This window comes from Muntiacus reevesi, chromosome 8 (assembly GCF_963930625.1).
Source record: "Muntiacus reevesi chromosome 8, mMunRee1.1, whole genome shotgun sequence".
NCBI lineage: Eukaryota > Metazoa > Chordata > Mammalia > Artiodactyla > Cervidae > Muntiacus > Muntiacus reevesi.
The window spans coordinates 31,723,587-31,737,778 of NC_089256.1; the positions used below are offsets into that span (position 1 = coordinate 31,723,587).

A 14,192-nucleotide genomic window follows, 5' to 3' on the forward strand; every position below is an offset into this window, starting at 1 on the left:
GTGGGTTGCCATCTCCTGCTATGAGGGATCTTTCCCACCCAGGGATCAAACCTGCATCTCTTGCGTCTCCTGCACCTCTTGCGTCTCCTGCACTGGCAGGCAGATGCCTCACTGAGCAATCTGGGTTGACCCCATTATTCAGATTAGCAGCCAACAAATGCAACCGGGAAACACCAGATGATTCAAACTGCATCTGTATACATTTCACTTTCCACAGCAGTCCACACACTGTTTTATTAGGCTTTCTCCGTCACAATTCCCACCTGGAATTTAACTGGGTTCCAACTTTCTTAATACATTCTAGGAAACTTCATCACAGTCTCTCTTAAATCTACGTTTAGCCATGTACCACCTCTTCATGGCACTGCAGTACTTCCCCGTTGCCTAGAGAAATGTCTTAAAAACAGTAAAAGAAATTGGCGCAGCCACTATGGAAAACAATATGGAGGTTCCGCAAAAAAACTAAAAATGGAACTACAATACAATCCAGCAATTCCACTTCTGGGTATTTAGCCAAAGAACATAAAAGCATTAATTCAAAAAGATACATGCACCCGTATGGTCACCGCAGCATTATTTATAATAGCCAAGATACGGAAACAACCGCCATGTCCATTCATAGATGACTGGATAAAGAAGATGTGGTATTAATACAATGCTACTCAGCCATTTAAAGAATGAGGTCTTGTCATTTGCAGCAACAAGGACTGACCTGGAGGATGGCATGCTAAGTGAAATAAGTCAAACAGAGAAATACAAGAACATGATTTCACTTACATATGGAATCTAAAAACCAAAAAACAAATGAACAAACAGAATACAACAGATTCACAGGTACAGAGAACCAACTGGTGGTTGCCAGAAGAAAGTGAGATTAAGGACAGATAAAAGAGGGGACAAAGTTTAAAAGGTAAAAACTTCCAGCTGTTGGAGAGGGTGTGGAGAAAAGGGAACCCTCTTACACTGTTGGTGGGAATGCAAACTAGTGCAGCAATTATGGAGAACAGTGTGGAGATTCCTTAAAAAACTGGAAACAGAACTGCCATACGACTCAGCAACCCCACTGCTGGGCATACACACCGACGAAACCAGAATTGAAAGAGACACGTGTACCCATGTTCATAGCAGCACTGTTTACAATAGCCAGGACATGGAAGCAACCTAGATGTCCATCGGCAGATGAATGGATAAGAAAGTTGTGGTATATATACACAATGGAATATTACTCAGACATTAAAAAGAATGCATGAGCATATAACATACACACAGGCAACATAATATTGGAACAGCTTTGCATGGTGAACGATAGTAATTGATGTTACCATGGTGACCATTTCATCACGTATAAAAATACTGAATCACTATATTATACATTTGAAACTAATACAATATTGTATGGTACTTATAATTAGAGGTAATAAAAGAGCAAATATATGTCTGGAAGCAATATTATTTTTATTTTCCTTTGAGGTTCAAAATTCTATTATTTCTTTGTAATAGATTTGAGACTCTTTTCTCTACAGAAAATACACTCCAGTCACATAATAAGCTGAGCTACTCCAAAGGTGCACAGGTGAAATAACCATAGAAAATATCCACTGTTTCCAAACATGATAAATTCTCAGTCAACTATCATCCAGTGAGTAGGTGGCTGTTTAAGGAAGTAAAAACACACAGCCCTGTTTTCCAGAAAATGACCCATCTCTTTGGGAAATAAGACCACTTATTTGCAAAGTGAAACCACGCTGCTAAATAGGAAACAATTCCAGCCAGTGTTCACCCATTTTCTAAAGGGGCATCTTCCTAAAACACAATGGCATTTATTGAGAGTCTTCTATGTGCCAGGCACTGGGCTTCTGGCTGATTCTTTGAACCCCTAGACAACCCCATGAAACATGAAAGGTTTGGGAAAGAATACTATCAATAGCAAAAGAGTTAGACATGACTTACTGACTGAAACAACAAAATTAGTAGAGGAACTAATCTGATAAATCATTTCTGAGCCTGAATTCTGAGCTTTCCTAAATCAAGGAAACAACCATGATCTTTCAAAGTTCAGTTTTTATGAGGCACTGGGGTATTCAACATGCTAAGGTCACCTAAGAATGTTCCTTATGAAACTAGGGGATATGAAAATGTTTTACCAAGTAAACTTGGACTATCGATCAACAGATTCATTTCAGAGGGGCTTGATGAGTATCTCATCCTTCTAAGAAACGATCCCAATGAGGAAACCAATTTCAAGTTCCCATTTATAAAACAGGCAGTCAGTGGACAGTGCTCCTGGACTAATCTGGTCTTTATATGTTCAGACGGACCTCCGCTGATCAGCCTATTAACCTGCCAAATTTTTCTCTCTTGAGATAATGACTAGAAAACGCACCCCTAAATGACATTGAGTATCCCGATTTATACAGTTCAGCTCACAAATATTCTTCAAGCCCTGCACCTTTTAGGGAAACCTTGTATTGCTCGTGGCCTCCAGAGGCCACCATCCATGGGGAGCAGGGGACACCTGGTGAGATGACAGGGGCCACCCACGCTCTGCCTGCTCTCCGCAGCCCAGGCTCTGCAGTGTGCATCACAGAACCCCATAAGGGGACCTGCTGGGGCGGCGGGGGGCGGGGGGCGCTGATCTCGGGGGCTTATCAGGTGAAACCACATCTCCCTGCAAGCATCTCCTCGGCTCACACCTCCAAGCTGGAGGCCACTGCTTCGCGGAGGTCACTTAGGCCCCTAACAAGCCAACGGATGGATACAAGTCCGATGTGCGTGACACAGTCAAACTAGCTGAATTGAGATATAAAGTCCTATACCCCAATTCATATATGACTGCAGATAATAAACAAGAACGACTCTGAAAATAAGTGATACTTCCCATTTCTAGTATTTTCTTAAAATAGTATCTCTTTCTGAGAATACAATTATATAATTATTTTCATTTTAAAATCTTATACAAGTAGGAAAAAAACATACGAAAAATAAAAGTTACTTAAATACCATCACCAAGATATACTAAAATTTTGGTTTACTTCGTACCCTTTTTTCTCTATGTAGATTATCTGTGAATGAGTAAAGATGTATATATCCAGACCTGAACCCATCCATTTTTGTAGCTGTGATTGTGCTCAGTCACATCTGACTCTTTGGGACCCCATGGACCCCCACCAGGCTCCTCTGTCCATGGGATTTTCCAGGCAAGAAAACTGGAGTGGGTTGCCATTTATTTCTCCATTAATAAACATTCTCTTCAACACAATTTTTATTTTATGATGTTGAAAAATCATAACTTATGTAACTGATGTCTTATTATTAAACCTTGGGGTTGTTCCTAAATAAAACCATGCTGAATGGGTTTACAAATAAATATTTGACCAAATATTTTATTATTTCTTTAAAATACATTCGTGAAATATGCCCACTGGGTCAAAAGGTATGGGGTATGAACATTTTATGATTGTGAATACAAACACTGCTGGAATTCCTCAGTGAAATTTGTACCAATTTCGGCACAGCACTCCCCTCTTCCCTTCACCCTCACCAAATGCTGAAAACTATAATTTAAAAAGTACTTTGCCAAGGAGCTGGGGGATCAAAGAGGTTCTTAAGTTTAACTTACATACTCATTTGTATTCATACTCATACTCTGATTGATCATTTGCTTTTTTTCTATTAATTATACATTCATGCCCTTTGCTCATTTTTTGACTAGTACATTAACAGTTTTCTTATCTATAAGAGTTCTTTATATATTAAGGCTGTTGATTGTTGCTCTCAATGTGGTACACATACACGAAGGTTGATTATCCAAATATACCCTGAAGTTATTAGTTTGGGTGTGATATGACTTCTCCTTTGGTTTAATAAGTTCTTTACAGAAAAATAAAACACACACTCAACTTATAGTGTAGAACAAGGCCCATCAAACCCTGGGCAGACTAAGGTACAAAGTGCTCAGTGGACAAACCACAAGGCAGAAATAGTCCAGTATTCCAACTCACTGAACATGCCTCTCGGTATACAGTTCTTGAAGCTTTTTTTGTCTGAAGAGGTTTCTAAAAGATATGTGACACTAAGATGGATTTATTTAAAAGAATATTTATGTGTAATTCAACAGTTAGGCAGTCACAATACAATGTAATTAACCCCTTCTTCCATCTGTAAATGGTTATTTCTGTGGTAGGATATACTGCTAACTTTTTATATTTTTAATCAATTCCTGCACTACAAAATGTCATTTAGAAATGTTTCATTTAATTTTTACATGACAATTTTAACATTATAGTAATTTTGTTGTGAAAAATAAAGTTCCATCTTATAGGAAAGAGTGACTCTTCAAGTCACTCACTGGCATCTTTATTTACAGATTAGACCGGGTCAGCCAGTGAAAATCCTAGAAAAAGAAAAGACAACAAATATTCAGCCAAAAGAAATAACTATGTCAAACTATATCCTACTTTGCTTGCTCTAAAATCTCAAAGTCCCATTATAACAACACTAGTCACAGTGGGGGTAAATGAAGTTTATCTCTGATCTAGAGCTTTTCCTAAAAAGGAGCTAACAATCCATTAGTGAATCTTCTGTCTCATCCTACAAAACAATCTAATATTATTTTCTGAATCTTGCCCCATTAATAATAATCAGGGTACACACAAAAAAACTATAGACTATGAAAGAAGCAGAAATACATGCAAAAGAAGAGAGAAATTTACAAAACAGAAATATGTAGAAAACAAACTTATGGTTTGTCGTTTTTCAGTCACTCAATTGTATCCAACTTTGCGACCCCATGAACTGCAGCACACCAGGCTTCCCTGTCCATCACCATCTCCTGGAGCTTGCTCACACTAACATCTATCGAGTCAGTGATGCCATCCAACCATCTCATCGTCTGTCGTCCCCTTCTCCTCCCGCTTTCAATCTTTCCCAGCATCAGGGTCTTTTCCAGTGAATGAGCTCTTTGCATCAGGTGGCCAAAGTACTGGAGCTTCAGCTTCAGCATCAGTCTTTCCAATGAATATTCAGGGTTGATTTCCTTTAGGATGGACTGGTGTGATCTCCTTGCTGTCCAAGGGACTCTCAAGAGTCTTCTCGAGCACCACAGTTTGAAAGCATCAATTCTTTGGTTCTCAGCTTTCTTTAAGGTCCAACTCTCACATCTGCACATGACTACTGGAAAAACCATAGCTTTGACTAGATGGACCTTTGTCAACAAAGTTGATGTCTCTACTTTTTAATATGCTTTGTCATAGATTTTGTTCCAAGGAGCAAGCGTCTTTTAACTTAATAGCTGCAGTTACTGTCCACAGTGATTTTGGAACCCAAGAAAATAAAGTCTGTCACCGTTTCCATTGTTTCCCATCTATTTGCCATGAAGTGATGGGACTGGATGCCATGATCTTAGTTTTTTGAATGCTGAATTTTAAGCCAGCTTTTTCACTCTCCTCTTCCAACTTCATCAAGAGGCTCTTTAGTTCCTATTCCCTTTCTGTCATGAGGGTGGTGTCATCTGCATATCTGAGGTTATTGATATTTCTCCCAGCAATCTTGATTCCAGCTTGTGGTTCATCCAGCCCAGCATTTCGCATGATGTATTCTGCATATAAGTTGAGTAAGCAGGGTGGCAGTATATAGCCTCGATGTACTCCTTTCCCAATTTGGAACCAGTATTCTGTTCTTCCATGTCCAATTCTAACTGTTGCTCCTTGACCTGCATACAGGTTTCTCAAGAGGCAGGTAAGCTGGTCTGGTATTCCCATCTCTTTAAGGATGTTTCACAGTTTGTTGTGATCCTATTGCTATGAACTTCTTTGACCTGTTTTTGCTGAACCCCATAAGTTTTGATATATTGTATTTCCATTTTCATTTGTCTCAGACATTAAAAAAAATTTCTTTTTATTTCTTCTTCGACCCCTTTGCTGCTCAGTAGCATGTTGTTTCAGCTCCACATTTTCTAGTTTTCTTTTGTAATTGATTTCAAGTTTTACACTATGGTGGCTGAAAAAGAAACTTTGTATGACTTTATTCTTAAATTTATGAAGATTTGCTTTGTATCCTAACATATGATCTATCCTGGAGAATCTTTCATGTGTACTTGAAAAGAATGTGTATACTGCTGTTTTTGAAAGGAATGTTCTGAATACATATGCTATTGACTGGGGAGTTTTTGCAGAAACTAACGCCTGTGGCCAATGATTTGCCATGGAAGTGTATACTGAAATGTTTTCAGACAGTAAGTTAAGTCCATGTGTTTGAATGCATCATTTAAGGTTGATGTTTCCTAACTGATTTTGTGTTTGGATAAGCTATCACTGATGTAAGTGGATGTTAAAGTTCCTGAGTATTATTATATTGATGTTTCTTTCTCTTTAGGTCTGTAAATATTTGCTTTATATCCATGTGTATGTGTGTAGTTTCCTATGTTGTATGCATATTTACAAATGTTATGTCTTTTTGTTGGATTGACTCCTTTATCATTAAATAATGCCCTTCTTTTTCTCTTATTACAGTCTTTGTTTTGAAGTCTATTTTATCTGATGTACGTACAGCTACTCTAGCTTTCATCTGGTTTCTATTTGCATGAGTTATTTTTTCCCATCTCTTTATTTTCAGTTTGTGTGTATTCTTATAACTGAGAGTCTCTTATAGGCAGCATATAGATGTGTCTTTTATCTATTCAGCCACTCTATTTATTTTTACTCAAGAACTTAATACATTAATATTTAAAGTAATTACTGATAGGTATGTACTTATTGCCATTTTGTTCTTTTCTGGCTGTTTTACAGTTCCCCTTTATTCCTTTTACCAAAACCCTTGATATCTGTTTTACAAAAACAGAATTTCAGTACAATTCTGTATGTTCCATAGACTCCAAATAAGTTAATTCACATTTCACTTACTACCCGGTGTCCACTTTGCCCATTTGTCCACTGCCTTGTTCAAAATAGAGAAAAATCTACGAGCAGATTTATAAAGAACCAAGACAAAAACTACTTGAAAAAATACACAAAACATGGAAAACAACAGCTGATATGCAAGGTGTAAGCTTGAAGGCCAGGTATATAAGAGAAAGCAAAAGTTAGCTGGACCAGGATCAAAATACAAAGCTAAGTATGATAAGCAACTTATTCTGGAATGGAACAGGAACATACTATAAACTTCATCATTTATTTTACTGCTATAGTCTATACTGCAGTTTTGCTTTAGAGGCCAAAGTAACTAACTTTGAATATAGTTGCCCAAATTACCCTATGATATAATCTCATGTCCTATTGAGCCTATCTCCACTCTCTGCCTTCCAGCCACTGTGGCCTCCTTTCAGCTCCCTGGACTTGCCACGCCCTGTCCTGCTAAAGAGCCTGCACACAGCGCTCTTCTTGCTTCTCTGCTGAGCATGTCCTACTTCCCTGCTTATCCTTCAGCTCTCAATTTAAGCATCACTTCTGAGAAGACTTCCTCGTGACTCCAGTATAAACTGAATTCCTTTGTGGGTTTTTTTGTTTGTTTTCGAATTTATTTTATTGAAATATACTTAGTTGATTTACAGTGCTGTGTTAATTTTTGCTGAATAGCACAGTGATTCCATTATACCTGTATACAGATAACCTTTTTCATATTCTTTTCCATTATGGCTTATAACAGAGTTTTGAACATAGGTCCCTGTGTTATACAGTAGGACTCTGTTGCCTACCCACTTTATATATAACAGTTTGCACCTGCTGATCCTAACTCCCAATCCATCCCTTCCCTCTTGCCCTTCCCCGTGGCAACCACAAATCTGCTCTCTGTATCTGTCCGCTTCTGTTTCACAGGTAAGTTTGTGTCAAATTTTAGATCCCACCTACAGATGATCCCATACAGCATTTGTCTTTCCCTTTCTGACTGACTTCACCTCATATGATCATCTCTAGGTCCTCCCATGTTGCTGCAAATGCGTAACTTTGTTCCTTTTCACAGCTGAGTGATATTTCATTGTATACAAGTACTACATTTTTATCTATTCATCTCTTGATGGACATTTAGGTTGCTTCTATGTCTTCATTATTCCAAATAAAGCTGCAGTGAACACTGGGGTGCATGTATCTTTTCAAATTATGGTTTTCATCAGATATACGTCCAGGAGCAGGATTGCTGGATCATATGGCAACTCTATTTTTACTTTTTTGAGGAACTTCCAATACTGTTTTCCACTACAGTTGCACCACTTTACACCTCCATCAATAGTGTAGGAAGGTTCCCTTTCCTCCACAACTTCTTGGATTCCTTTGTTTTATGTTTATTCAGAACTGGGTTTCTTTCCTTCAGAGGAATTGCCTCACTCTACTGTGATAAATTCTAGTTGAGAGTTGATGGACTGTACTTTCTGACTGGACAATAAACTCCACAAGGTGAGAACCGAGCCTAGCTTTGCTCACTAAGCTATTCTTAGCACTGACATAGCACATCTAATACCTATCTTAACAAATACTCATTGAACAAACAGATGACAGTAACAAACTCAGAAATGGTTTACACAGAACTCTGTAAATAAGAGGGTGTTCTATTTGGTAAATACTTTTGGGGGTGGGCTGAGAGATGCATTTCTGCTTTCTACTTAGCAACTGCGTTTACCTGGGCTTTCCGCATGGCTTGTGGCTCAATCATGATGTTGATGAGGGAGGGATTAGTTGTGTCTGCCAGGCTCTGCCTCAGGGATTTCTGGAGTTCTTCTGGTGTTTGTACAAAATACCCTTTGCCTCCGAATGCGGTCATGACATGCTCATAATGTGAGTGGGGCAGAAGACACATTGGAGGGGCCCTGAAAAAGAAGGTCATAGTCAATAGAAAAGATTGTCTGAAATAATTTGTGGGAAAATTTCAGCTAAACTGAAAGGCATACTTTTCTGTAAACTGAGATGCCTGTACATTAAACTTTCCATACATTTTTTATTGTCTATGCGACAATGTCTAATGAACTTTCCATGATGATGGAAATTTTTTTATCTGTTCTGTCCAATATAGTAGCTACTAGTGACCTGCTGCTCTGAGTACTTTAAATGTGACTAGTTAAAAAGAGGAACTGAATTTTTAATTTAAACTTAAACAGCCCGTATGTGGCTAATAGCTACCTTGCTGGACAATGTAAGCTATACCATCAACTATTATGAATCCCTCTCCTCATAAAAAAGAAGAAAAAAGGAATGATTACTACAAAACAGCAAATAACAACAGAACAACAAAGTCAGCAAGGCTTAAGAAACATACCCATGCCCTGCTCCCAGATTCACACCTCTCATATCCCACAGCCAGTCACAGTACTGTCTCAGTGTGACTCTGGCATCAGATGACCAAGATTTAGCAAAGTGGTAAAAGGAAGGAAGACCTCTGTAGCATAAACAACATGTAAACGTCTATATTCCTATACTGTATAGTAGAAATAGTAGGACTAGGAACATTTTGCAATAAGCTTTTTTGTTAACAAGGCTTAGACATCAAACTCAGTCACCTGGGACTTCAGTGGCTCCCTGACCATAAACTATTCGTTGAAGTGTCAATCAAGGATGATTGTGCAAACAGGAACCATGCAGACAGCTTCTGCCCTGTAGAGCAGCTGACTGTGAAAAGCAGCAATATTTACACCACGCAAGCACATTCTAGGACAGCACACTTTCTAAACAGAGATTAATTAAACTAGATGAGAAAAGTAAATACATGCTGTTCTGGGTTACTTACACTGTAGCAGCATCTCCAAATTTTAACATTTCCTTCCAACTATCTGTATCAAAACCTTGATAAATTCCATTATTATTCACTACCAAAAGTACAATTGCCAAGTTGTACCTAAAATTGAGAGCAAAATATAAAGGAAATCATTTTCCACTCTAATGCAATTTCTTTTCATTGGATTAAAATTTTAACTTGAAAATGGATAGTTTTCCTTAAGTTTTTTTTGTAGTATGAGGGTAAGACTAAAAATTAAGCATTTGTTATCCTAGTGAAAGTGAAAGTGGTTCAGTTGTGTCTGACTCTTTGCAACCCCATGAACTGTAGCCTGCCGGGCTCCTCTGTCCATGGGATTCTTCAGGCAAGAATACTGGAGTGGGCTGCCATGCCCTTCTCCAGAGATCTTTCCAACCCCGGGATGGAACCCCAGTCTCCTGCACTGCAGGCAGACTCTTTACCCTCTGAGCTAACAGGGAAACCTTAATAAAGATTATCAAATTATTAACAGAAATATCATGGAACAGTAGAAAGAATGAAAGGTTAGCGGTTGGCAGACTGGTCCTACCACTATGCAGCTGTGAACCTCGGGCAAATCACCGAGTTTTTCTGAACCTTGGTTTTCACAGATCTAGGGGCTAACAAGAATGACACCTTCCATATTTAATCCCCACTGAAGCACCTAGATTACTTCAACTGTTCCTCAGAACTGTCCATTAAGGTAGGAACTAGTATGATTCCTATTCCTGTTTTAGAGGAGACTGAAGTTTGGTTAAGAGACTTATTTTGGGTCTTGGCGGCACAGCCAGCATTTAAATAATCCAGGCCATCTGACCCAGAGGCTGTGCTCTTTACCACCAAGCTCTGCTATCTCCCCAAAGAAATCAAGATTTTCTCAGACCAGAACTTTCTTTCAGTGACCTAAAAGCTACTCCCCTGTTTTGCATTAGGCAAGTGGGTCTTGGGTATAATTTTTCATATTTCAGAGAAAGAAATGCCCTGATTCAGGATGCTTTTTTACCTGCAGATGGTTTCTACTTCCATGCCAGAAAATCCAAATGCACTGTCGCCTTCCACACAGATGACCCGCTGCCCTGGGTTTCTATCTTTAGCCACTACAGCAGCTGCAATGGCAAATCCCAAACCGACTCCCATTGTTCCAAAAGTACCAGCATCAAGTCTGTTGGGGAACAGAGCTAAAATGAAACTCTCTGGGTATATCACAGATGATGTGGTTGGCACAAATCTAGTCATATCCACATGGCTCACGGAACAATAAAGAACAATAAAAACATTCTCCTTAGTATTAAGACTGTGAGAAACTAATTTGTTACGGATAAGCAGAATGAATGGGAAAAATCACCTATGATTGCTTGAAAGACTATGAATATATCCTCAGAACACAAATTATCACATGACCTCAGGACACACCAAGCATTGCTATTCAGTCGCTAAGTCGTGTTTGACCCTATGGACTGCAGAATGCCAGGTTCCTCTGTTCTCTGCTATTTTCTGGAGTTTGCTCAAATTCATGTCCATTGAGTCAGTGATGCCATCCAACCACCTTATTCTCTGCCAGTCCCTTCTCCTTTTGCCTTCAATCTTTCCCAGCAGCAGTGTCTTTTCCAGTGAGTTGGTTCTTCGCATCAGGGGGCCAAAGTATTGGAGCTTCAGCTTCAGCATCAGTCCTTCCAATGAATATGCAGGGCTGAATTCTCCTAAGATTGACTGGTTTGATCTCCTTGCAGTCCAAGGGACTCTCGGAGTCTTCTCTAGCACCACAATTTGAAAGCATCAATTTTTTAGCACTCAGCCTTCTTTATGGTCCAACTCTCACATCCACACATAACTACTGGAAAATTCATAGCTTTGACCATACACATCTTTGTTGACAAAGTGATGTCTCTGCTTTTAATATGCTATAGGTTTGTCACAGCTTTACTTCTAAGAAGCAAATGTTTTCTAAGTTGCCTCTTTAGTGCAACAGGCAGCTCGTCAGTCTCACGTGCTTGCTCTGATCCAAGCACAGAAATGCTCCAAAATCTCACCTAAAAATACATTTATTAAGTATGTCCTTATGGGCACACAGAATGTTTTTATTAATTTGCTTTTTTGTCATTTCTAATTTAACACATTATATAATTCATTATAATTCCTTTTTTGGAAGCCTTACCTGTGGCGAGGAAGGTAGTTTTGAAGCACAGTACGTCCAATATCCATAGTATTTGCTCCTTCACTCACCACAAAACAGTCTCTGGGTAGTTGTTCTTGAACATGGTGGAATACTGTGTAATAGTTCATAGGCAGAGACTTTTTGGAAGCTAATTCCTAAAATATTAGAGGGAAATATAATCAAATTAGATTAGGACACAATGAGAAAAAAAAATCAATAAGCTACTTTTGAACTGATTTGCAACAACTGTTTAGGTTGGTGCAAAAGTAACTCTGGTTTTGTACAGCTGAACTTTGCTGTTTGATATTGGAATACATTCTTAAATAAATGTGGTTATGTTATACATCATTTTCATGTGCATTTTGCACTTTATGTGTTTTTGCTTATGACAGTACTTGCTGTTTATTTTATATTTATTTTAGATTAGGCAAATGATGTTAAGACAAAAAGCAAATCCAAGCGATTTTCTTATTTGAGTTCAAAATGGGTCATAAAGCAGCAGAGACAACTCGCAACATCAACACTTGTGGCCCAGGAGCTGCTAACAAATGTACACTGTGGTGGTGGTGCAGGAAGTTTTGCAAAGGAGACAAGAGCCTCGAAGATGAGAAGTACAGTAGCCAGCCATTAGAAGTTGACAGTGACCAATGGAGAGCAATCATCGAAGCTGACTGTAAGCTGATCTCTTACACGAGAAGTTCAACAGCTCAATGTCGACCATGCTACAGTCGTTCGGCATTTGAAGCAAATTGGAAAGGCGAAAAACCTCAGTAAGTGGGTGCCTCTTGAGATGACCAAAAACCAAAAAAATTGTCACTTTGAAGTGTTGTCCTTTCTTATTCTATGCAACAACAATGAACCATTTTTTGACTGGACTGTGATGTGAGACAAAAGTAGATTTTACATGACAACCGGCGATGACCAGCTCAGTGGTTGGGCCCAGAAGCAGCTCCAAAGCTCTTCCCAAAGCCACACTTGCACCAAAAAAAGGTCATGGTCACTGTCTGGTGGTCTGCTGCCCATCTGATCCACTAGAGCTCTCTGAATCCCAGTGAAACCATTACATCTGAGAAGTCGGTTCAGCAAACCGATGAGATGCACTGAGAACGGCAGCACCTGCACCTGGTACTGATCAACAGAACTGGCCTAATTCTCCTCCATGACAACGTCCGACACATGTCACACAGCCCGTGTGTCCAAAGGTGAGCAAACTGGGCTAGGAAGTGTTGCTTCACCCGCCATGTTCACCTGACTTCCTGCCAACCAACTACCACATCTTCAAGCATCCTGACAACTTTTTGCAGGGAAAATGCTTCCACAACCAGCAGGAGGTGGAAAATGCTTCCCAAGAGTTCACTGAATCCCAAAGCATGGATTTTTATGCTACAGGCAAAAACAAACTTATTTCTTGTTGGCAAAAATGTATTAATTGTAACAGGTCCTATTTTGATTAATAAAGATGTGTTCGAGCCTAGTTATAATGATTTAAAATTTATGGTCCGAAACCACAATTACTTTTTCACCAACCTAATGTAAGCTATGAAATTCCCAAATGGCCATCAGATGACCACTCTGAGAAGCTATCTTACTTGCATACAGTCCTAGGGAACAGGCCAAGCAAAACGGGTCCCAGTCCCAATTTGGAACACAATCAAATAAGCCAGGAAATATCCCTCTTCCTGAAGATCCACAATGCACAGTAGCGTATTAAAGACCAAGACGTCCCACAGTAAAGACAGCTAAAAACACTGGGTTAGGCAAAACTAAACAGTCTTATTTGAGCACTTTCAGGAAAAGACTGCCTTAGAAAAAGTGAAAATTTTATTCTAGAAGATTTTCATCTAAAATATGGCATTAAAAATAAAAAATGAAGTTGGGGTTTTAGAAAATCTGAAAATCTAATCCTTCCCTACACACAGCATTGGGAAGGAGCTATGCTTCACCCACTACTCTGGAGGGATTCTAAATGGAGGAGAAGACAGCAAGGTCAAAGTCCTTGTCTGGCCAAATGCCTTTAAGAGTATCAGCAGCAGAGCCCCATCTTGTCCCAGCACTGCTTCTTCACCTGGACCACTTTCATTTGCTGGAGATTGTACCCAAGATGGATGAGGGACCCTCCTATACTCATGCACCAGAGAAGACAGGCAAGATCCTTCCATCTTAAACCAAGGTGATTCCTATAGAAAAGAAGGAATTAATCACAATCTCATTCAGGAAAAAGAAGTGTGACTGGCTCTTGATAGGAGAAACAGACACTGATTAAAATCTCAGAGAAAGAAAGAATCATGTATAATAAACTCTACTTGTTTGGAAAATGCAA

The 14,192-nt window shown here is 39.1% G+C and overlaps 1 protein-coding gene across 2 annotated transcripts in view; it reads right to left on the reverse strand.

Annotated features, from left to right (window-relative positions):
* Positions 1-211: 211 nt before the first annotated feature.
* HACL1 (2-hydroxyacyl-CoA lyase 1) overlaps positions 212-14,192 on the reverse strand; it is a 40,835-nt gene continuing 26,854 nt past the window's right edge. For both annotated transcript variants that reach the window (XM_065943354.1, XM_065943353.1), the window contains 5 exons: positions 11,873-12,027; positions 10,721-10,879; positions 9,712-9,819; positions 8,611-8,797; positions 212-4,393 (listed from right to left, as the gene is read on the reverse strand). In XM_065943354.1, the coding sequence (XP_065799426.1) occupies positions 4,361-4,393; positions 8,611-8,797; positions 9,712-9,819; positions 10,721-10,879; positions 11,873-12,027 (642 nt within the window). In that variant the 3' untranslated portion in view covers positions 212-4,360. The remainder of the gene's footprint in view (positions 4,394-8,610; positions 8,798-9,711; positions 9,820-10,720; positions 10,880-11,872; positions 12,028-14,192) is intronic.